This window comes from Heterodontus francisci, chromosome 26, assembly GCF_036365525.1.
Source record: "Heterodontus francisci isolate sHetFra1 chromosome 26, sHetFra1.hap1, whole genome shotgun sequence".
Lineage (NCBI taxonomy): Eukaryota > Metazoa > Chordata > Chondrichthyes > Heterodontiformes > Heterodontidae > Heterodontus > Heterodontus francisci.
Genome location: NC_090396.1, coordinates 10835750 through 10859984, shown reverse-complemented (window position 1 = coordinate 10859984; position 24235 = coordinate 10835750). Strand labels below are relative to the sequence as shown.

The following is a 24235-nucleotide window of genomic DNA, read 5'->3' as shown; positions in this document are numbered from 1 at the left end:
ACCTTCTGCACTTCCGGGGTCCGTATCCCTCTATTCCCATCCTATTCATATATTTGTCAAGATGCCTCTTAAACGTTGCTATTGTACCTGCTTCCACCACCTCCCCTGACAGCAAGTTCCAGGCACTCACCACCTCTGTGTAAAAAACTTGCCTTGCACATCCCCTCTAAACTTTGCCCCTCTCACCTTAAACCTATGTCCTCTAGTAACTGACTCTTCCACCCTGGGAAAAAGCTTCTGACTATCCACTCTGTCCATGCCACTCATAACTTTGTAAACCTCTATCATGTCGCCCCTCCACCTCCGTTGTTCCAGTGAAAACAATCTGAGTCTATCCAACCTCTCTTCATAGCTAATACCCTCCAGACCAGGCAACATCCTGGTAAACCTCTTCTGTACCCTCTCCAAAGCCTCCACATCCCTCCGGTAGTGTGGTGACCAGAATTCCAAGTGTGGCCTAACTAAGGTTCTGTACAGCTGCAGCATGACTTGCCAATTTTTATACTCTATGCCCCGACCGATGAAGGCAAGCATGCCGTATGCCTTCTTGACTACCTTATCTACCTGCGTTGCCACTTTCAGTGATCTGTGGACCTGTACGCCCAGATCTCTCTGCCTGTCAATACTCCTAAAGGTTCTGCCATTTGCTGTATACTTCCCACCTGTATTAGACCTTCCAAAATGCATTACCTCACATTTGTCCGGATTAAACTCCATCTGCCACTTCTCCGCCCAGGTCTCCAACCGATCTATATCCTGCTGTATCCTCTGACAATCCTCATCATTATCCGCAACTCCACCAACCTTTGTGTTGTCCGCAAACTTACTAATCAGACCAGCTACATTTTCCTCCAAATCATTTATATATACTACAAACAGCAAAGGTCCCAGCACCGATCCCTGCGGAATACCACTAGTCACATCCCTCCATTCAGAAAAGCACCCTTCCACTGCTACCCTCTGTCTTCTATGACCGAGGCAGTTCTGTATCCATCTTGCCAGCTCACCTCTGATCCCGTGTGACTTCACCTTTTGTACCAGTCTGCCATGAGGGACCTTGTCATAGGCTTTACTGAAGTCCATGTAGACAACATCCACTGCCCTTCCTTCATCAATCATCATCGTCACTTCCTCAAAAAACCCGATCAAGTTAGTGAGACATGACCTCCCCTTCACAAAACCATGCTGCCTCTCACTAATAAGTTCATTTGTTTCCAAATGGGAGTAAATCCTGTCCCGAAGAATCCTCTCCAAAAATTTCCCTACCACTGACGTAAGGCTCACCGGCCTGTAATTTCCTGGATTATCCTTGCCACCCTTCTTAAACAAAGGAACAACATTGGCTATTCTCCAGTCCTCTGGGACCTCACCTGTAGCCAATGAGGATACAAAGATTTCTGTCAAGGCCCCAGCAATTTCCTCCCTTGCCTCCCTCAGTATTCTGGGGTAGATCCCATCAGGCCCTGGGGACTTATCTGCCTTAATGTTTTTCAAGATGCCCAACATCTCCTCCTTTTTGATATTGACATGACCCAGACTATCTACACTCCCTTCCCTAGACTCATCATCCACCAAGTCCTTCTCTTTGGTGAATACTGATTCAAAGTACTCATTTAGTACCTCGCCCATTTCCTCTGGCTCCACTCCTCGTCTGTCCTTGAATGGGCCAACCCTTTCCCTGGTTACCCTCTTGCTCTTTATATACGTATAAAAAGCCTTGGAATTCTCCTTAATCCTGTTTGCAATTGACTTTTCATGACCCCTTTTAGCCCTCCTGACTCCTTGCTTAAGTTCCTTCCTACTTTCTTTATACTCCTCAAGGGCTTCATCTGTTCCCAGCCTTCTAGCCCTTATGAATGCTTCCTTTTACTTTTTGTAAACTTTTGTATCCCTCGTTATCCAAGGTTCCCGAAACTTGCCAAACTTATCCTTCATCCTCACAGGAACATGCCTATCCTGGATTCTAATCAACTGATGTTTGAAAGACTCCCACATGTCAGATGTTGATTTACCCTCAAACAGCTGCCCCCAATCTAAATTCTTCAGTTCCTGCCTAATATTGTTATAATTAGCCTTCCCCAATTTAGCACCTTCACCCGAGGACTACTCTTATCCTTATCCAAAAGTACCTTAAAACTTACGGAATTATGGTCACTGTTCCCGAAATGCTCACCTCCCGAAACTTCGACCACCTGGCCGGGCTCATTCCCCAATACCAGGTCCAGTACAGCTCCTTCTCGAGTTGGACTATCTACATATTGTTTCAAGAAGCCCTCCTGGATGCTCCTTACAAATTCTGCCCCATCCAAGCCCCTAGCACTAAGAGAGTCCCAGTCAATATAGGGAAAGTTAAAATCACCCACCACTACAACCCTGTTGCTTTTACATCTTTCCAAAATCTGTCTACATATCTGCTCCCCTATCTCCCGCTGGCTGTTGGGAGGCCTGTAGTAAACCCCCAACATCATGACTGCACCCTTCCTATTCCTGAGCTCTACCCATATTGCCTCGCTGCATGATCCCTCCGAGGTGTCCTCCCGCAGTACAGCTGTGATATTCTCCTTAACCAGTAACGCAACTCCCCCACCCCTTTTACACCCCCCTCTATCCCGCCTGAAGCATCTAAATCCCGGAATGTTTAGCTGCCAATCCTGTCCTTCCCTCAACCAAGTCTCTGTAATAGCAACAACATCATAGTTCCAAGTACTAATCCAAGCTCTAAGTTCATATGATTAGAACAAGTCAACGTAGTTTTACGAAAGGGAAATCCTGTTTGACAAATTTATTAGAGTTATTTGAGGATGTAACTAGTAGGGTAGATAAAGGGGAACCTGTAGATGTAGTATACCTGGATTTCCAAATGGCATTCGATAAGATGCCACATAAAAGGTTAATAGGCAAGATAAGGACTCATGGAGTTGAGGGTAAAATATTAGCATGGATAGAGGAATGGTTAACAGACAGGAAGCACAGAGTGGGCATAAACAGGGCATTTTCAAGTTGGCGGGCAGTAAATAGTGGAGTACACAAGGATCAGTGCTGGGGCCTCAGCTATTTACATTCTATATTAATGACTTAGATGAAGATCCAGGGAGTAATATATCTCAGTTTGCTAATGATACAAAGCTCAGTGGAAAGGTAAGCTGTGGGGAGGACAGAGAGAGACTGCAAAGAGATATAGACAGGTTAAATGAGTGGGCAACAAGATGGCAAATGGAGTACAATATAGGGAAGTGTGAAGATATTCACTTTGGTCATAAGAATAGCAAAGCAAAATATTTTTTAAAAGGTGTGAAGCTTGTAAGTGTTGAATGTCAAAGAGACTTGGGTGTGCTTGTACAAGGAATGCACAAAGTTAGCATGCAGGTGAAGCAAGCAATTAGGAAGGCAGATGGCACGTTTGCCTTTATTGCAAGGGGATCGGAGTACAGGAATAAGGAAGTATTGCTACAATTGTACAAGGTTTTGGTGAGACCATATCTGGAGTAATGTGTGCAGTTTTGATCTCCACATTTAAGAAAGGATATACTTGCATTAGAGGTGGTGCAGCGAAGGTTCACTAAATTGGTCCCTGGGATGAGGGGGTTGTCCTATGAAAAGAAGCTGAGTAAATTGGGCCTATATTCTCTGGAGTTTCGAGGAATGAAAGGTGATTTCATTAAACATACAAGATTCTAAAGGGGCTGGATAGGGTAGACACAGTGATTATTTCCGCTGGTCGGGGAATCTAGAACGCGGGGGCACAGTCTCAGGATAAGGGGTCGATCATTTAGGACTGAGATGAGGAGAAATTATTTCACTTAGAGGGTTGTGAATCTTTGGAATTCTCTACCCCAGAGGGTTGTGGATACTACATTGTTGAATATATTTAAGGCTGGGACAGAAAGATTTTTGATCACAGGGAATCAAGGTATATGGGGAGCGGGTGGGAAAGTGGAGTCGAATCCTAAGAGCAGCCAGGATCGTTTTGAATGGCGCAGCAGACTCGATGAGCCATATAGTCTGCTTCTGCTCCTATTTCTTGTGTTTTGTGGTTGTGGGGGGAATCGATTGCTCGGGGGAAAATACCAGTAGTTGTGCCAAATGGCCCCAAAGTAGGGTATGAATTGCCCTAATTGTCTGCCTGTCTCTGTGGAGTGCTAACTGAGTCTCCAAAAATACTTATTTACTTTCTTGTACCACACAGTTTAATAAATGTATCTGATTAGGTCTATTTACTTAAAGTTGATGGTTTGGTATTTATCTGACCTCATACATGTTATTTTCAATGATTTATCCCCATAATTAACTGTAACAACTGTATAGTTCTGCATTTTAAAAAAAGTATCATTCCTTTGCTGTTGTCCCTTGATTTAAGTTATTTAACACCTCCTCCTCCCGCTACCCCAAATTCCCACTCTTGCCTATTTCCCGTTTTAATGTCTTCACAGTGTTCACCCGGTTTAGCGGGTCACTAACCTAGTTTGCCCCGCCTACTCGGATTCGAGCATGGGCATCAGGTGTCAGTATCTGTGTCTGACTTAGCTTCTACAAAGTTGGTGCGCTCTGCGTCCCAATACTAAAACTGGGAGATAGTTTCTCCTTCATCGCCTCCATGTTTACATTTTTATTATTCTTTCGTTGGGATGTGGGCGTCGCTGGCCAGGCCAGCATTTATTGACCATCTGTAATTGCCCTTGAGAAGGTGGTGGTGAGCTGCCTTCTTGAACCGCTGCAGTCCATGTGGGGTAGGTACACCCACAGTGCTGTTAGGAAGGGAGTTCCAGGATTTTGACCCAGCGACAGTGAAGGAACGGCGATATAGTTCCAAGTCAGGATGGTGTGTGACTTGGAGGGGAACTTGCAGGTGGTGGTGTTCCCATGTATCTGCTGCCCTCGTCCTTCTAGGTGGTAGAGGTCATGGGTTTGGAAGGGGCTATCGAAGGAGTCTTGGTGAGTTGCTGCAGTGCATCTTGTAGATGGTACACACTGCTGCCACTTCATGTCAATGGTGGAGGGAGTGAATGTTTGTAGATGGGGTGCCAATCAAGTGGGCTGCTTTGTCCTGGATGGTGTTGAGCTTCTTGAGTGTTGTTGGAGCTGCACCCATCCAGGCAAGTTGATGCTTGTGGACAAGGCTAATTGCTGGATTTAAGGGCTCTCTGTATAAAAACGGAAGAAAATCCAGAGTGAGAAAAGGCCATTTGACTCACCAGTCCTAAGTTTCCCTCATGGACTCCCCTTCTATATCCCCCTCCCCAGTCACACTGATTCTTCAGTCCACACTCCATTCAAACAAGGCTCCCTATGGGACTACTAAAATTATCTTGTGAACAAAATACTCGAGCAGCATTGTTAATATGACTCTAACCCGCAATCATCAGATAGTGACCCAGATTCCTTTTCAAAGCGTCAACTGGCTTCAAATCAACTCCCTTCTCTGGGAGCCTGTTGTGCTCTACCATGTATTGTAATTTTCTAATATAAGGGCATGTAAAACATTGGCTGGTAAAAACATCATTTGACACTATCTTTAGGGAACTATCAGAAATGAGAGCAGCATCAGAGGACTGAAACTTCACTAAATCAAAGCCAGTCTTTAAAAAGAGGCACAGCGTTAGGTTTGGTGTTGAGAAAATACAGGTCACTGACCCTAGTTATTGATTTGGACTCAGGAATTGGAAGCACAGTGTCACAATTTGCAGACGGTACCAAATTGACAATATAATGTGGAGGACGGCACCAAAATGCAGGAAGCAAAACAGACCTTGCAAAGTGAGTGGATAAAAGGATAAATGAATTCAACATTGAGAAGTGTAAGCTGGTTCATTTTGGTAGGAGGAATAAGAAGGGCACAGACCATGAGAAAGGAAATAGGTAGAGGAGCAAAGGGATTTGTAAATATAGATTCACAAATCACTAAACACACTGACGTAGGCTAATAAGTCCAGAAAACCTGTAAACAAAGCACTAGGCTTTATTTCTAAAGGGCTAAAATGAAAAGTAGAGAAGTTATGTTAAACTTGTATAGAACCTTGGTCAGAGCACACTTGAAAAGTTCTATAGGGGCCCCATTTTAACTCTCTGTTAGTGAACGGTTTTGAGTGAGTAAAAATCTTGCCTTGAAGTCTCCATATTATAAAAAGGATATAGTGTGTGAAACTGTAACGAATATTCACAAGGATGTTACCAGAACTGAGAGGTTAAAGCCATTAGGAAAGATTGGGCAGGCTGGGGCTCTTTTCTCTCGAAAAGAGAAGACAAGAGGTCATTAAGATTATGAAAGGGTTCGATATGGTGGACGTGGAGTGTTTAACGTAACTTCGTTTCTTTTCAATTCCACTGCTCCAGCAATAAATCCTAGTACTTTGTTTTTTTTATGGTCTTAATAACCTATGTCGCTATTTTTAGTGATTTGTGTACCTGTACCCCACCCCGCATCTCTCTGTTCCTCTTATTTAGGCTCTTATTTCCAAAGACTAGTGGGAGCCGTGATGCAGACTCAGGGGAGAAGGGAATAGAGGATTCGGGGTGCAGGCACAGTCACCCTGAAAATACATCTGAATAAAAGCTGACCAACATTTTTGGACAAAGAGTACAGATGTGTCGGGCTTATGGTACTAGACTAGTAACAATAGTGCTAGGTACAAAAACAAGAGTTCCAACTCCTCCATGGTAAACTGTGAAACTGAATTTCATAAATATGCTGATTCGTGGGCTGGCATTAGAAAAAAAGAAAGTTTCCATGTGTTTTGTTTATAAAAACACATCTGTGAAGGGAAACTGCTGTCCTTACCAAGTTTGGTCTACATGTGACTCTAGTCTCACACTACACTGCTGACTCTTAATGACCACAGATGAGCAATAATCATGCCCAGTTCGTGTCAACCTCATCCCAAGAACAACAAAAGAAAATGTCTGGCTGAATTTTGTTTTCTTTGCTCCCAGACCCCCTCAGAGGCAAATTGTTGCCCCCAGCCCACTCCTCACCACCGTCCCCTACTCTCTCACTACCCCATGCAGGATATTCAGCTCACAAGCTGGAAATTCAGGATAAGGCACTCCTTGGCAATACGGTTTAGTACCACACAATGAGGTACACTTACCCACTGGATTGTCAGCTGCAGATCGGTGTTCACACTCTCACTAGAGTTGGAAGGTCGTGGTTCAAGGACCACTCCAGGGACCTGAGTACAAAATCAAGGTGGACGCTCTAGTGCAGTACTCAGGGGGTGCTGTGCTATCAGAGATGCCATCTTTCATATGAGATGTTAAAAACGAGGCTCTGTCTGCCCTCTCAGGTGGATGTAAAAGACCCAATAGGAAAAGGCAGCTGGGTCTCAGATCAGCCATGATCCCATAGCTAAATATCAGAACAGGCTTGAGGGGCTAAATGGTCTACTTCTGTTGCTATGTTCCTATGGCACTATTCAAAGAAGTATAGAGGAGTTCTGCCTAGTGTCCTTTCTGGCCAATATTTATCACTCAGCCAACATCAATAAAGCAGATGGTCTGGTCATTATCACATTGCTACTTGTGCGAGCTTACTGTGTGTAATTGATTGCCACATTTCAACAGTGAGTACACTTCAAAAGCACGATAGGACATCCGGAGGTGGTGAAAGGAACTATATAAATGTAAGACTATCTTTCTTTAAGTCACAGGAGCCATGTGAAAGGGTAATTGCAGAAAGTGTTTATCACTAAGTGAGCCACAATCAAGCCTTGTATTCTATGTGGTGTCAAGTCATTTGTGTCATAATGATGGGCTAGCCGTTCAGGAATGTATCTATTTTTAGAAGTTATTAACTACAAAAGGAAATTAAATATGATTGCTTTGAATGTAATAATAACAGATAACGCCAGACTCACAAAGTCAATCTACAGAAATTAGCTTCAATGAATGCCCAAACTGTGCAGCTTCTCTGGGACCTCAGCAAGTTTATCCAGTGACTCAGTGACAATACAGGGCAGGAACAGCCCAGGCTCAATCACCAATCAGTAGGTGATGGTACCGAGCAGGAATATCCCTCTTAGCATGGTGGTAGCGCCACACAATACAATGGAGCGTACCCTCAATGTGAAGATGTGAATTGAGGGCCTTGTTGCTATGCAGATCAGCTGTCGTGTTTGCCCACATCACAACTGTGCAGTGTTTTGGGGGACATCCTGAGGATGTAAAAGGTACTATATAAATGCGAGCTTTTTCTTTTACTCTGCACTTCCGCTGCCTGCTCCCATTGCACAAGTCTCCTGCATCCAGTGGACATATCAGTTTAAACCAGCAGAGAGGAAGACCTTTTCTCACTGGCCTTTTTGATTTTATCAGGCAAATAGACATCCTGTTGCACCATGACATCATTGCGTACAAAGTGTCCCTTTACCCTCGTAACGGTCTCACAACACAATGTCACTGCCTTGCTCCTAGAACTACAGTGGACTTCCAGGGTACAGCTGGTCAACAGGGAGACATGGAAAGCAGCTCAATGATCTAATGTACACCAGCAGACAAACAATACATTAAGACGCAAATATGTAAATACTTTCATTATGGAAAAACGATGAGAACAATTAAAGGCCATTAAGCCCAGCCGCATCTTCTCCCCATATCCCCCAACCTCACCTACCCATCATATCCCTCAACTCCTCTTTCCTTCTTCTAACCTCATTTTTGACTTTTTTTATTTGTTCATGGGATGTGGGCATCACTGGCCAGGCCAGCATTTATTGCCCATCTCTAATTGCCCTTGAGAAGGTGGTGGTGAGCTGCCTTCTTGAACCACTGCAGTCCATGTGAGGTAGGTACACCCACAGTGCTGTTAGGAAGGGAATTCCAGGATTTTGACCCAGTGACAGTGAAGGAATACTGATGGAGATGAAGAGTTCCTCATCACCACCTTCTCAAGGGCCACAAACAATGGGCAATAAATACTGGGCTTGCCACATCCCAAGAATGGACTAAAAGAAATGTTTCTTAGATTCTGCAAAATCAGTACATTACTGAATAAGGCTGGAGAGACTTTTCTGAAACGGATTTGTGATGTGAACAGACCACCATAGACAACTCACACAGCCAAACAGGTTGTGAAGAGACTGCACTGGTGGTGAATAACTGACAATATCTGATCTGCTAGGTGAACAACACACCTGCTGGTAGACCCCAAAGAGCCTGAAATCAAACAGTGGAAGCACATAGGTCCATAGCACACAAGCAGGCCATTCAGCCCATCAGTCCTGTGCTGGCTCTCTGGAAGAGTTATTAACACACTAGGGAACGTTAATGTTGTGTTATAGCCCATCAAACCTATACGTGGTTTCCATCAAAATCGGTGTGTGTATTTTTTGAGTAAGATGAATTTATTAACAGTAAGGATTTGAAGTGTGGGCTTTACTGGACAATGACCAGCTCCCTGCGATCTCAAGGGAAATAGAAACATAGAAACGTAAAAAAATAGGAGTAGGCCATTTGGCCCTTCTAGCCTGCTCCGCCATTCAATACAATCATGGCTGAGCATCCAAACACAGTACCCTGTTCCTGCTTTCTCCCTGTATCCCTTGATCCCATTAGCTTAAGAATTATATCCTACTCTTTCCTGAATATATTTAATATAGGAATCAGCCCAGTGAATATCTTTTAAACTGCTTCCAATGCCAGTATATCCTTTCTTATATACGGGGACCAAAACTGTACACAGTATTCCAGGTGCAGCCATACCAACACCCTGTACAGTTGTAACAAGACTTCCCTATTTTTAAACTCCAACCCCCTACCAATAAAGGCCAAAATTCCATTTACCTTCTTAATTACTTGCTGCACCCGCATGCTAACTTTTTGTGTTTCATGCACAAGAACACTCAGATCCCTCTGCGCTGCACTTTTTTGAAGTCTCTCTCCATTTAAATAATAGTCTGCCTTTTGATTCTTCCTACCTTACACTTTCCTACATGAAACTCCATCTGCCAAGTTTTTGCCCACTCACTCAACCTATCTATATCCCCTTGCAGATTCCTTATGTCCTCATCACAACAGCTTTGTGCAGTGCAATGGAAGTGAATGGCGTGTGCTGACTGCTGTCATCATTAGCAGCACTTACCCTGGTGGATCTTAGGATGCGTTCAAGTTTGTTATTAAAATTTCTTGAAATAAAGAGCAGACTGTCTAACTGATGAGAAGAGGGAATTATAGAGAGGGTTAGTATTGATGCTTTCAGTTAGAAATGAATTTGAGTTCTAGTGAATGGAGGATCATTAGAGATATTTATCACATAACAACCATCCACGGGGAATATTCTATTTGAATTCTATTTTACCTGCAAGGAATCTTGTGTTTGTCAAGGTGAGGGAGTCAGTATTTGAGACTAGGACAACGGCATTTCAGAAACCCAGCGTCAGTATCAAACACTCCCAGAGCAGGTACAGCATGTGTGAGATACAGCGTAAACAGTGGGGCACAGTACTGGTGGGTACAGGTCTGTCACTGTCTAACACTGGGGTATAGCACTGGTGGGTACAGGTCTGTCACTGTCTAACACTGGGGTATAGCACTGGTGGGGACAGGTCTGTCACTGTCTAACACTGGGGTATAGCACTGGTGGGGACAGGTCTGTCACTGTCTAACACTGGGGTATAGCACTGGTGTGTACAGGTCTATCACTGTATAACATTGGGGTACAATACTGGTGGGTACAGGTCTATCACTGTCTAACACTGGGGTACAGTACTGGTGGGTACAGGTCTATCACTGTATAACATTGGGGTACAGTACTGGTGGGCACAGGTCTATCACTGTATAACATTGGGGTACAGTACTGGTGGGTACAGGTCTATCACTGTCTAACACTGGGGTACAGTACTGGTGGGTACAGGTCTATCACTGTATAACATTGGGGTACAGTACTGGTGGGTACAGGTCTATCACTGTATAACATTGGGGTACAGTACTGGTGGGTACAGGTCTATCACTGTCTAACACTGGGGTACAGTACTGGTGGGTACAGGTCTATCACTGTATAACATTGGGGTACAGTACTGGTGGGTACAGGTCTATCACTGTATAACATTGGAGTACAGTACTGGTGGGTACAGGTCTATGTATAACATTGGGGTACAGTATTGGTGGGTACAGGTCTATCACTGTCTAACACTGGGGTACAGTACTGGTGGGTACAGGTCTATGTATAACATTGGGGTACAGTACTGATGGGTACAGGTCTATCACTGTCTAACACTGGGGTACAGTACTGGTGGGTACAGGTCTATCACTGTATAACATTGGGGTACAGTACTGGTGGGTACAGGTCTATCACTGTATAACATTGGGGTACAGTACTGGTGGGTACAGGTCTATCACTGTCTAACACTGGGGTACAGTACTGGTGGGTACAGGTCTATCACTGTATAACATTGGGGTACTGGGTAGCACTCCACATCCTTTGATATCTAAATGTATCAAAAATGAATCTTAGTATCGAAAATTTCAATGGCAAACAGCAGTGAAATAAAGGACCAATTAATGTGTTGCTATCGGTGTCTGTTGACGGATGAATGTTCGCCAAGACTCCCTTTCTCATTGACTAGTGCCATGGGATCTTTTACATCCATTCAAGAGGCCAGCTGGAGCCTCAGTTTAATGTCATATCCAAAAAAACACCGAGAGTGCAGTACTCCCTCAGTACCACACAGGGGTGTCAGTCTGGACTGTGTGCTCAGGTGTCTTGAGTGGGACCTCAGGCAATGCAAGGCAGCACAAGCTGAGCCACAGCTGGCACTGTCAGTGCTGTGAAAGCCTTTGGAGGGGATGAATACAGATTCACACACTTTGGTATGTTGGTGCAACAGGCCTAGTGCTCATACTGCTATTGATCAAAGGATGGAATTGTGGTTTAGAGGGGGACAGGGATGGGTGTTTACTGATCATTCGTTGTAACCAGCTGATCAGTGGAAACCTGGGAGCAATGGCGTGAATGTCACCTGTGTCATTTCCCCGGGGTATCCACTGCAGAATGATCCAGAAACCACACAGTTTTACACTAGATGGTTCTCAATGAGTTAGTGACAGTAAGCAGTCAGAGGACAAAGATAACAAGCGTTACACTGCCTCCTCCCCGACATGACAACTGCCATCACCATTGACCACTACATTGTACAGAGCTATTTGGGGCAAAGTTGTGTTGTGCAGTGTAAATTACATTCATTACTGTGGATTACACAGCAGGAGGGTTAGGGTGGACACAGCAGGAGGGTTAGGTTGGACACAGCAGGAGGGTTAGGGTGGGACAAGCAGGAGGGTTAGGATGGGACACAGCAGGAGGGTTAGGGTGGGACACAGCAGGAGGGTTAGGGTGGGACAAGCAGGAGGGTTAGGGTGGGACACAGCAGGAGGGTTAGGGTGGGACACAGCAGGAGGGTTAGGTTGGACACAGCAGGAGGGTTAGGGTGGGACAAGCAGGAGGGTTAGGGTGGGAAACAGCAGGAGGGTTAGGGTGGGACACAGCAGGAGGGTTAGGTTGGACACAGCAGGAGGGTTAGGGTGGGACAAGCAGGAGGGTTAGGGTGGGACACAGCAGGAGGATTAGGGTGGGACACAGCAGGAGGGTTAGGGTGGGACAAGCAGGAGGGTTAGGGTGGGACACAGCAGGAGGGTTAGGTTGGACACAGCAGGAGGGTTAGGGTGGGACAAGCAGGAGGGTTAGGGTGGACACAGCAGGAGGGTTAGGGTGGGACAAGCAGGAGGGTTAGGGTGGGACACAGCAGGAGGGTTAGGGTGGACACAGCAGGAGGGTTAGGGTGGGACAAGCAGGAGGGTTAGGGTGGGACACAGCAGGAGGGTTAGGGTGGACACAGCAGGAGGGTTAGGGTGGGACACAGCAGGAGGGTTAGGGTGGACACAGCAGGAGGGTTAGGGTGGGACAAGCAGGAGGGTTAGGGTGGGACACAGCAGGAGGGTTAGGGTGGACACAGCAGGAGGGTTAGGGTGGGACACAGTAGGAGGGTTAGGGTGGGACAAGCAGGAGGGTTAGGGTGGACACAGTAGGAGGGTTAGGGTGGACACAGCAGGAGGGTTAGGTTGGGACACAGCAGGAGGATTAGGGTGGGACACAGCAGGAGGGTTAGGGTGGACACAGCAGGAGGGTTAGGGTGGGACACAGCAGGAGGATTAGGGTGGGACACAGCAGGAGGGTTAGGGTGGGACAAGCAGGAGGGTTAGGGTGGACATGGCAGGAGGGTTAGGGTGGGACACAGCAGGAGGGTTAGGGTGGACACAGCAGGAGGATTAGGGTGGGACACAGCAGGAGGATTAGGGTGGGACACAGCAGGAGGGTTAGGGTGGGACACAGCAGGAGGGTTAGGGTGGACACAGCAGGAGGGTTAGGGTGGACACAGCAGGAGGATTAGGGTGGGACACAGCAGGAGGATTAGGGTGGGACACAGCAGGAGGGTTAGGGTGGAACAAGCAGGAGGGTTAGGGTGGACACAGTAGGAGGGTTAGGGTGGACACAGCAGGAGGGTTAGGTTGGACACAGCAGGAGGATTAGGGTGGGACACAGCAGGAGGATTAGGGTGGACACAGCAGGAGGATTAGGCTGGACACAGCAGGAGGGTTAGGGGTACACAGCAGGAGGGTTAGGGTGGACACAGCAGGAGGGTTAGGGTGGACACAGCAGGAGGATTAGGGTGGACACAGCAGGAGGGTTAGGGTGGGACTCAGCAGGAGGGTTAGGGTGGACACAGCAGGAGGATTAGGCTGGACACAGCAGGAGGGTTAGGGGTACACAGCAGGAGGGTTAGGGTGGACACAGCAGGAGGGTTAGGGTGGACACAGCAGGAGGATTAGGGTGGACACAGCAGGGGGGTTAGGGTGGACGCAGCAGGAGGATTAGGCTGGACACAGCAGGAGGGTTAGGGGTACACAGCAGGAGGGTTAGGGTGGACACAGCAGGAGGGTTAGGGTGGACACAGCAGGAGGATTAGGGTGGACACAGCAGGAGGGTTAGGGTGGGACTCAGCAGGAGGGTTAGGGTGGACACAGCAGGAGGATTAAGGTGGGACACAACAGGAGGGTTAGGGTGGGACACAGTAGGAGGGTTAGGGTGGACACAGCAGGAGGGTTAGGGTGGACACAGCAGTTGGGATAGGGTGGACACAGTAGGAGGATTAGGGTGGACACAGCAGGAGGGTTAGGTTGGACACAGCAGGTGGGTTAGGGGTGGACACAGCAGGAGGGTTAGGGTGGACACAGCAGGTGGGTTAGGGGTGGACACAGCAGGAGGGTTAGGGTGGACACAGCAGGAGGGTTAGGGTGGACACAGCAGGAGAGTTAGGGTGGGACACAGCAGGAGGGTTAGGGGTGGACACAGCAGGAGGGTTAGGGTGGATACAGCAGGAGGATTAGGGTGGACACAGCAGGAGGGTTAGGGTGGACACAGCAGGAGGGTTAGGGTGGACACAGCAGGAGAGTTAGGGTGGGACACAGCAGGAGGGTTAGGGGTGGACACAGCAGGAGGGTTAGGGTGGATACAGCAGGAGGATTAGGGTGGACACAGCAGGAGAGTTAGGGTGGACACAGCAGGAGGGTTAGTGTGGGACACAGCAGGAGGGTTAGGGTGGGACACAGCAGGAGGTTTAGGGTGTGACACAGCAGGTGGGTTAGGGTGGACACAGCAGGAGGATTAGGGTGGACACAGCAGGAGGGTTAGGGTGGACACAGCAGGAGGGTTAGGGTGGGACACAGCAGGAGGGTTAGGGTGGACACAGCAGGAGGGTAAGGGGTGGACACAGCAGGAGGGTTAGGGTGGGACACAGCAGGAGGGTTAGGGTGGACACAGCAGGAGAGTTAGGGTGGACACAGCAGGAGGGTTAGGGTGGGACACAGCAGGAGGGTTAGGGTGGGACACAGCAGGAGGGTTAGGGTGGACACAGCAGGAGAGTTAGGGTGGACACAGCAGGAGGGTTAGGGTGGGACACAGCAGGAGGGTTAGGGTGGGACACAGCAGGAGGGTTAGGGTGGACACAGCAGGAGAGTTAGGGTGGACACAGCAGGAGAGTTAGGGTGTGACACCGCAGGAGGAGTTTGCCTCCTCTGCATCCACAGCCTTTTGGGGAGAGAATTCCAGATCTCCATTACCATGTGTGTGAAAAGGTGTTTCCTAAACTCATCCCTGATCAGCCTAACTCAGTGTATATATCCTGAGGTGACATGTCCAAAACTGAATGCAGTACTCCAGGTATGGTCTCACCAGAGCTCTGAACACAACTGTAACATCACTTCCTCCCCTTTGTATTTCATCCCCTTGAGATAAAGCCCAATATTCCAACAGCCTTTTAAATTGTTTTTATCACTGTCCAGTGACTCAAATCTCTGTTCCTCCACTGTACTGAACTTCTCACCATTGAGAAAATATTTTGATTTATCTTTCTTGAGTCCAAAGTGGATGGCCTCATAGTTGCTAAACTGCTGTAACCTCCTCCAGGCCCACAATCCCTCCACGATATCTCTGCTTCTCTAATTCTAGCCTCTTGTACATCCCTGATTTTAACTGCTCCACCATTGGTGGCTGTGCCTTTTTTTTTAAATTCATTCCTGGAATGTGGGCGTCACTGGCTAGGCCAGCATTTATTGCCCTTCCCTAATTGCCCTTGAGAAGGTGGTGGTGAGCTTCCTTCTTGAACCGCTGCAGTCCATGTGGGGTAGGTACACCCACAGTGCTGTTAGGAAGGGAGCTCCAGGATTTTGACCCAGCGACAGTGAAGGAACGGCGATACAGTTCCAAGTCAGCATGGTCTGTGACTTGGAGGGGAACTTGCAGGTGGTGGTGTTCCCATGTATTTGCTGCCCTTGTCCTTCTAGTTGGTAGAGGTCGCGAGTTGGAAGGTGCTGTCTAAGGAGCCTTGGTGCATTGCTGCAGTGCATCTTGTAGATGGTACACACTGCTGTCACTGTGCGTCGGTGGTGGAGGGAGTGAATGTTTGTAGATGGTGTGCCAATCAAGTGGGCTGCTTTGTCCTGGATGATGTCGAGCTCCTTGAGTGTTGTTGGAGCTGCACCCATCCAGGCAAGTGGAGAGTATTCCATCACACTCCTGACTTGTGCCTTGTAGATGGTGGACAGGCTTTGGGGAGTCAGGAGATGAGTTACTTGCCTCAGGATTCCTAGCCTCTGATCTGCTCTTGTAGCCACGGTATTTATATGGCTACTCCAGTTCAGTTTCTGGTCAATGGTAGCCCCTAGGATGTTGATAGTGGGGGATTCAGCGATGATAATGCCATTGAATGTCAAGGGGAGATGGTTAGATTCTCTCTTGTTGGAGATGGTCATTGCCTGGCACTTGTGTGGCGCGAATGTTACTTGCCACTTATCAGCCCAAGCCTGGATATTGTCCAGGTCTTGCTGCATTTCCACACGGACTGCTTCAGTATCTGAGGAGTTACGAATGGTGCTGAACATTGTGCAATCATCAGCGAACATCCCCACTTCTGACCGTATGATTGAAGGACGGTCATTGATGAAGCAGCTGAAGATGGTTGGGCCTAGGACACTACCCTGAGGAACTCCTGCAGTGATATCCTGGAGCTTAGATGATTGACCTCCAACAACCACAACCATCTTCCTTTGAGCTAGATATGATTCCAGCCAGCGGAGGGTTTTCCCCCTGATTCCCATTGACTCCAGTTTTGTGAGGGCTCCTTGATGCCATACTCGGTCAAATGCTGCTTTGATGTCAAGGGCAGTTCCTCTCACCTCATCTCTTGAGTACAGCTCTTTTGTCCATCTTTGAACCAAGGCTGTAATGAGGTCAGGAGCTGAGTGGCCCTGGCGGAACCCAAACGGAGCGTCACTGAGCAGGTTATTGCTAAGCAAGAGCTGCTTGATGGCACTGTTGATGACACCTTCCATCACTTTACTGATGATTGAGAGTAGGCTGATGGGGCGGTAATTGGCCGGGTTGGACTTGTCCTGCTTTTTGTGTACAGGACATACCTGGGCAATTTTTCACATTGCAGGGTAGATGCCAGTGTTGTAGCTGTACTGGAACAGCTTGGCTAGGGGCGCGGCAAGTTCTGGAGCACAGGTCTTCAGTACTATTGCCGGAATATTGTCAGGGCCCATAGCTTTTGCAGTATCCAGTGCCTTCAGTCGTTTCTTGATATCACGCGGAGTGAATCGAATTGGCTGAAGACTGGCATCTGCGATGCTGGGGACCGAGGCCGAGGAGGAGGCCGAGATGGATCATCAACTTGGCACTTCTGGCTGAAGATTGCTGCAAATGCTTCAGCCTTATCTTTCGCACTGATGTGCTGGGCTCCCCCATCATTGAGGATGTGGATATTTGTGGAGCCACCTCCTCCAGTTAGTTGTTTAATTGTCCACCACCATTCACGGCTGGATGTGGCAGGACTGCAGAGCTTAGATCTGATCCGTTGGTTATGGGATTGCTTAGCTCTGTCTATCGCATGCTGCTTACGCAGTTTGGCACGCAGATAGTCCTGTGCTGTAGCTTCACCAGGTGGACACCTCATTTTTAAGTATGCTTGGTGCTGCTCCTGGCATGCCCTCCTGCACTCTTCATTGAACCCGGGTTGGTCTCCTGGCTTGATGGTAATGGTAGAGTGGGGGATATGCCGGGCCATGAGGTTACAGATTGTGATTGTGTACAATTCTGCTGCTGCTGATGGCCCACAGCACCTCATGGATGCCCAGTTTTGCATTGCTAGATCTGTTTGAAATCTATCCCATTTAGCACGGTGATAGTGCCACACAACATGATGGAGGGTATCCTCAATGTGAAGACGGGACTTCGTCTCCACAAGGACTGTGCGGTGGTCACTCCTACCAATACTGTCATGGACAGAAGCATCTGCGGCAGGCAGATTGGTGAGGACGAGGTCAAGTATATTTTTCCCTCGTGTTGGTTCCCCCACTACCTGCCGCATACCCAGTCTAGCAGCTATGTCCTTTGGGACTCGGCCAGCTCGGTCAGTAGTGGTGCTACCGAGCCACTCTTGGTGATGGACATTGAAGTCCCCCACCCAGAGTACATTTTGTGCCCTTGCCACCCTCAGTGCTTCCTCCAAGTGGTGTTCAACATGGAGGAGTACTGAGTCATCAGCTGAGGGAGTGCGGTAGGTGGTAATCAGTAGGAGGTTACCTTGCCCATGTTTGACCTGATGCCATGAGACTTCATGGGGTCTGGAGTCAATGTTGAGGACTCCCAGGGCTACTTGCTCCCTACTGTATACCACTGTGCCACCACCTCTGGTGGGTCTGTCCTGCCGGTGGGACAGGACATACCCGGGGATGGTGATGGCAGTGTCTGGGACATTGTAAGGTATGATTCCGTATGACTATGTCAGGCTGTTGCTTGACTAGTCTGTGGGACAGCTCTCCCAACTTTGGCACAAGCCAAGCCCCCAGATGTTAGTAAGGAGGACTTTACAGGGTCGACAGGGCTGGGTTTGCTATTGTCGTTTCCGGTACCTGGGTCGATGCCAGGTGGTCCGTCCGGTTTCATTCTTTTTTATTGACTTCGTAGCGGTTAGGTACAACTGAGTGGCTTTCTAGGCCATTTCAGAGGGCATGTAAGAGTTAACCACATTGCTGTGGGTCTGGAGTCACATGTAGGCCAGACCAGGTAAGGACAGCAGATTTCCTTCCCTAAAGGACATTAGTGAACCAGATGGGTTTTTACAACAATCGACAATGGTTTCATGGCCATCATTAGACTAGCTTTTAATTCCAGATTTATTAATTAAATTCAAATTCCACCTTCTGCTGTGGTGGGATTCGTACCCATGTCCCCAGAGAAATACCCTGGGTCTCTGGGTTACTAGTCCAGTGATAATACCACTACGCCACCGCCTACCCAGCTTTCAGCTGCCTAGGCCCAAGCTTTGGAATACCCTCCCTACACCTCTCCACCTCTTTACCTCATGTTCCTCCTTTAAGACACTCCTTAAAACCTACCTCTTTAACCAAGCTTTTGGTTGGCTGACCTAATATCTCCTTTTGTGACTCAGTGTCATACTTTGTTTTATAATGCTCCTGTAAAGTTCCTTGGGACGTTTTATTATATTAAAGGCGCTATGTACATATAAGTTGTTGTTGAACTCCATCTGCCACAGTTTTGTCCACTCACTTAATCTATCAACGCCCCTTTGCAACTTCCTGCTCCATCTACACTATTTACTGTACAACCTAACTTAGTGTAATCAACAAACTTGGAGATACTGTACTCTGCTACTTCATTAATAAAGATGGTGAAAAGCTGAGGCCCCAGTATGGATCCCTGGGGAACACCACTAGTGATTTCCTGCCAGAGTACACATTGGTTATCCCCACTCTGCCTCCAATCCTCGGCCAATTCTGAGCACATATCAAAAGGTTACCTCCAATTATGTGCACTTTTACTTTTGCTAATAATCTCATATGAAATCTTATTGAATACCTTCTGGAAGTCCATATCATTAACACAGATAGACACTGCAATATCTCGGTTGTTCCATGTAGAACAAATCATACATAATAAACTTACATGTTCAGAAAGGAAGCTCGTAAACCAACCACCCCTCAATCATTAAAAATCTTTAAAATAACAAACCTCAAATTCTTGTTGGAGGGAACATGAAATGAAAACTCCAGTGAGCTGGTATGAAGTAAACCATCATCGATATGATTTTTAACAATATGTGGATAGGGTAAAGAGAGGTTAATTTTCTAATGAACACTTCAGAGTAATTCAGAATAATTCAGATCCAGGCACTAGTAATCACTGCCTCAGACAATAGAGTGTGATTAATCGGAATAAATATTCTAAATCTATTCTCTCCAGCAAGCCATTTTTTCACCACCGCTTTATCACAGAAATTCACAGTTGTTTTCCTTTGAGCTGAGAAGGTTAAGAGGAGATTTGATAGCAGTGTTCCAAATAGAGAAACTGTCTGCAGTGGCAGGAGGCTCAGTGACCAGAGGACACAGATTTAAGGTGATTGATAAAAGAAGCAGAGGGAGATGAGGAGAGTTTTATTTACGCAGCCAGTTGTTGTGATCTGGACTGTGCTGTCTGAATGGGTGTCGGAAGCAGATTCAGTAGTAATTGGGAATTGGATATATACTTGTAGGGGAAAACACTGGCATGGAAGAGGGAGAGAGTGACAAAGTAATCAGGGACTCTGTGTAGAATCATACAATGAGACAGCACAGAAGGAGGCCATTCGGCCCATCGTTCCTTTGCCAGCTCTTTAAAAGAGCTATCCAATTAGTCCCCCCCCCCCCCCCCCCGCCACCCTGTTCTTTCCCCACAGCCCTGCCCCTACCTCACTCTCGCTCTTTCTCGCTCTGTCCCCTTCCCCTCTCCTGCATTGGTTCGGATTGCAGCTCAGCCTGTCTGCTGCATTAAAGCGGAGTAATCCCAGCGCTCAGCCACACACACACACACACCTCCCCCAAAAAACCCATTCACAAATACGAAATACCGGCCGTGATATGAACTCAAGGAGCAGATTGAACTCATCCCCTGCAGAGAGGATGATCACTGCATCAAACACTAGCACCACTTGTCATGACCTTGTCCAGGCTGGTGAAGCTGGAGTCCTCCTGTGTCCTGGATTGCTGAGATCCACTCACCTGATCCAGCAGCACCGGGGAGAGCCGTGTACCGTCCCATCGGATTGCTCACCGGGGCTGGGGCTGGAGCCGGGACCGGGACCGCTTCCAGCCGCTCTCACTCGGTGCTCTGATCCCACTCCCTGTCTCGCTGATTCATTTGCAGCTCTGCCTCTGCTTTTTGGAGGGGTGGCTACAGCGAGACGCACACACATCCATCTCATAGAGAGACGGTGCAGCCAGTCTCCTCCCACCTCCTGCTGCTAAAACTCAGCCCGTTCATTTCACTGCAAAGGGTTGCTTGGAGAGACAGGGGAAGGGAGCCGAGTCCAGTTCAGAGGCTTGGCCCACTGCTGACTGGAGGACCACAGGGAATGCTTGCTGAAGGAGCTGCTTCTGATTACCCAGCACAAGCAAATCCCAGGGTTTTTTTTGTAAATTCCTCACCGCTCTAAATGTTGCACAAGGCAGCCTGGATAAAGATTCCCCAGGTCACTGGGGATAATAACATGGTCAGGATAGTTGGATTGACATTTACAGAATATCTCATCACTACTCTCAGAGACAAGCCAAGATCTGACAGGCAGTTTGCAGCTCAGCAAAGAGGAAAAAACCCTACTATTTCTATCACACCTTTCATGATCTTCGGACGTCCCGTAAGGAATAGGAGCAGGAATAGGCCATACAGCCCCTTGAACATTATCGGCCATTCAGTCAGATCATTGCTGATATTCTATCTCAACACTCTCTTCCTGCCTTATCCCCAAATCCCCCTCAATTCCCATAGTGCCCAAAAATCTATTGATCTCAGTCTTGAACATCCTCAATGACTGAGCCTCTGGGGTAGACAATTCCAAAGATTCACCACCCTCTGGGTGAAGAAACTCCTCCTCATCTCAGTCTGAAACAGCCAACCCCTTAATCTGAAAGTATGACCCCTGGTTGCAGAGTCTCCAGCCAGGGGAACAGCCTCTCAGCATCAACCCTGTCAAACTGGGTAAGGTAGCATACGGGTTATATTCCTAGTCCAGAGGTCGTGACCAATGAGTTCAAATATAACCAAGACAGCTGGGGAATTCAAATTCACTTAGTTAAATAAATCTGCAAATTAAAAAAAAACAGCCTCAGTAATGGTGACTATGAAACTCTTCTTGGCATTTCTTTGCGGACAAAGATTTTGGGAAGGTTGTACTCATTGGTTGCAGGCCCGCTGGTGGCTAGTCAGGCCTATCCATGACCGGCAGGTTCTCCCACAGTGGGTACAAGAAGGTGTAGTCGCTGCTGGGGGCAGTTGGATCGATGCTTCTCCTCCTTTTCTCTTTCATGCTGGATCTTTACTCAGTCTCAAAGGTGTCTGTAGCCCTCCTGATGCAGCATCTCCTGGTATCATGATCTAAGGCCTGCGCTTCCCACTGGCGATGGTCGATGTGGCACACAGAGAGGGACTTCTTCAGGGAGTCCCTGAAACATTAGCATGGAGCCCCTCTCTTCCCATTACCAGTGGTCAGCTCTCCATACAACACGATCTTGGGGAGGCGAAAGTCGTCCATCTGGGCAACGTGACCCGCCCAACGCAGTTGGCGTTGCAGGAGGATGGCCTCGATGCTGGTGATGTTGGCTGTTTCCAGGACTTCAATGTTTGTGATGCGGTCCTGCCAGCGGATCTTGAGGATGTTGCGGAGGCAGCACTGATGGAAGCGCTCTAGAAGGTGTACATCACGGCGGTATAGAACACATGACTCAGCACCATACAGAAGGGTGGTGAGGACTATGGCTTTGTACACTTTGAGTTTGGTCTGTGCTCTGAGGCTGTGATTGCTCCACACACGTTTGTAGACTCTGCTGAATCTACGGTTTGGTTTTGAAAACCTATTGTCCTCTTCCTTGTCCATGGTGGCATCAAATGAGATGACAGTCCCCAAATAAGTAAATTGCTTGACCGCATTCAGCTCATTTCCCTCAATGACAATGCTTGGTGGTCTATATTCTTCTTTGGGTGCAGGCTGATGCAGGAGTTCAGTTTTCTTTAAACTGATTTTTAATCCGAAGGGTTGGGCTGCCTCGGAAAAATGTGTTGTTATACGTTGCAGGTCTGACTGACTTTGGGCCAGGAGGGCACCGTCATCGGCGAAAAGAAGCTCACGGATGAATTTATACTTGTGTCTTTGTGTGAGCCTGAAGACGCCTGAGGTTGAAAAGGCCTCCCTCAGTCCGGAAGCGAATGTAAACATCCTTCTTAAGGTCTTCCATTGCCAGCTGCAGCATCATGCTGAAAAAGATGGTGAATAGGGTTGGGGCCAGCGCACATCTCTACTTCACACCATTGGAGATATGGAATGGACTCGAGAGGTCACTGTTTCCCTTGACTTGTCCGTACTGATTTTCATGAAACTGCTTCACCATGGCCAGGAACCTGGGTGGACATCCAAGTTTTTCAAGGATTTTCCAATGTTCATCTCTGCTCGAATGCCTTGGTGAGGTCTACGAAAGTGACGTACAGGCCTTTGTTTTGCTCACGACACTTTTCTTGTAATTGTCTGAGTGCAAATACCATGTCTGTGGAGCCTCTGTTTGCTCTGAAATCACACTGGCTCTCTGGAACAAAGAACAAAGAACAGTACAGCACAGGAACAGGCCATTCGGCCCTCCAAGCCTGCGCCGATCTTGATGCCTGCCTAAACTAAAACCTTCTGCACTTCTGGGGTCCGTATCCCTCTATTCCCATCCTATTCATGTATTTGTCAAGATGCCTCTTAAACGTCGCTATCGTACCTGCTTCCACCACCTCCCCCGGAAACAGGTTCCAGGCACTCACCGCCCTCTGTGTAAAGAACTTTCCTCGCACATCCCCTCTAAACTTTGCCCCTCTCACCTTAAACCTATGTCCCCTAGTAACTGACTCTTCCACCCTGGGAAAAAGCTTCTGATTATCCACTCTGTCCATGCCACTCATAACTTTGTCAACCTCTGTCATGTCACCCCTCCACCTCCGTCATTCCAGTGAAAACAATCCGAGTTTATCCAACCTCTCCTCATAGCTAATGCCCTCCAGACCAGACAACATCCTGGTAAACCTCTTCTGTACCCTCTCCAAAGCCTCCACGTCCTTCTGGTAGTGTGGCGACCAGAATTGCACGCAATATTCTAAATGTGGCATAACTAAAGTTCTGTACAGCTGCAGCATGACTTGCCAATTTTTATACTCGATGCCCCGACTGATGAAGGCAAGCATGCCGTATGCCTTCTTGACTACCTTATCCACCTGCGTTGCCACTTTCAGTGACGTGTGGACCTGTACGCCCAGATCTCTCTGCCTGTCAATACTCCTAAGGGTTCTGCCATTTACTGTATACTTCCCACCTGCATTAGACCTTCCAAAATGCATTACTTCACATTTGTCCGAATTAAACTTCATCTGCCATTTCTCCGCCCAAGTCTCCAACCGATCTATATCCTGCTGTATCCTCTGACAATCCTCATCACTATCCGCAACTCCACCAACCTTTGTGTTGTCTGCAAACTTACTAATCAGACCAGCTACATTTTCCTCCAAATCATTTATATATACTACAAACAGCAAAGGTCCCAGCACTGATCCCTGCGGAACACCACTAGTCACATCCCTCCATTCAGAAAAGCACCCTTCCCCACTGCTACC

The 24235-nt window shown here is 47.6% G+C and overlaps 1 protein-coding gene across 4 annotated transcripts in view; it reads right to left on the bottom strand.

The window, feature by feature from the left end:
- Positions 1-20870, bottom strand: part of LOC137384172 (epsin-2-like) — a 292528-nt gene extending 271658 nt beyond the window's left edge. For 3 of the 4 annotated variants that reach the window (XM_068057792.1, XM_068057795.1, XM_068057791.1), the window contains exon 1: positions 20599-20869. Coding sequence is in view for 1 of the 4 variants with exons in the window: in XM_068057790.1 (XP_067913891.1) it covers positions 20599-20638 (40 nt within the window). In the remaining 3 variants the exon portion in view is untranslated. Of the gene's footprint in view, positions 1-20598 lie in introns of all 4 variants that reach the window. The other variant, XM_068057790.1, reaches the window with a different exon arrangement.
- Between the last annotated feature and the right edge of the window lie 3365 nt (positions 20871-24235).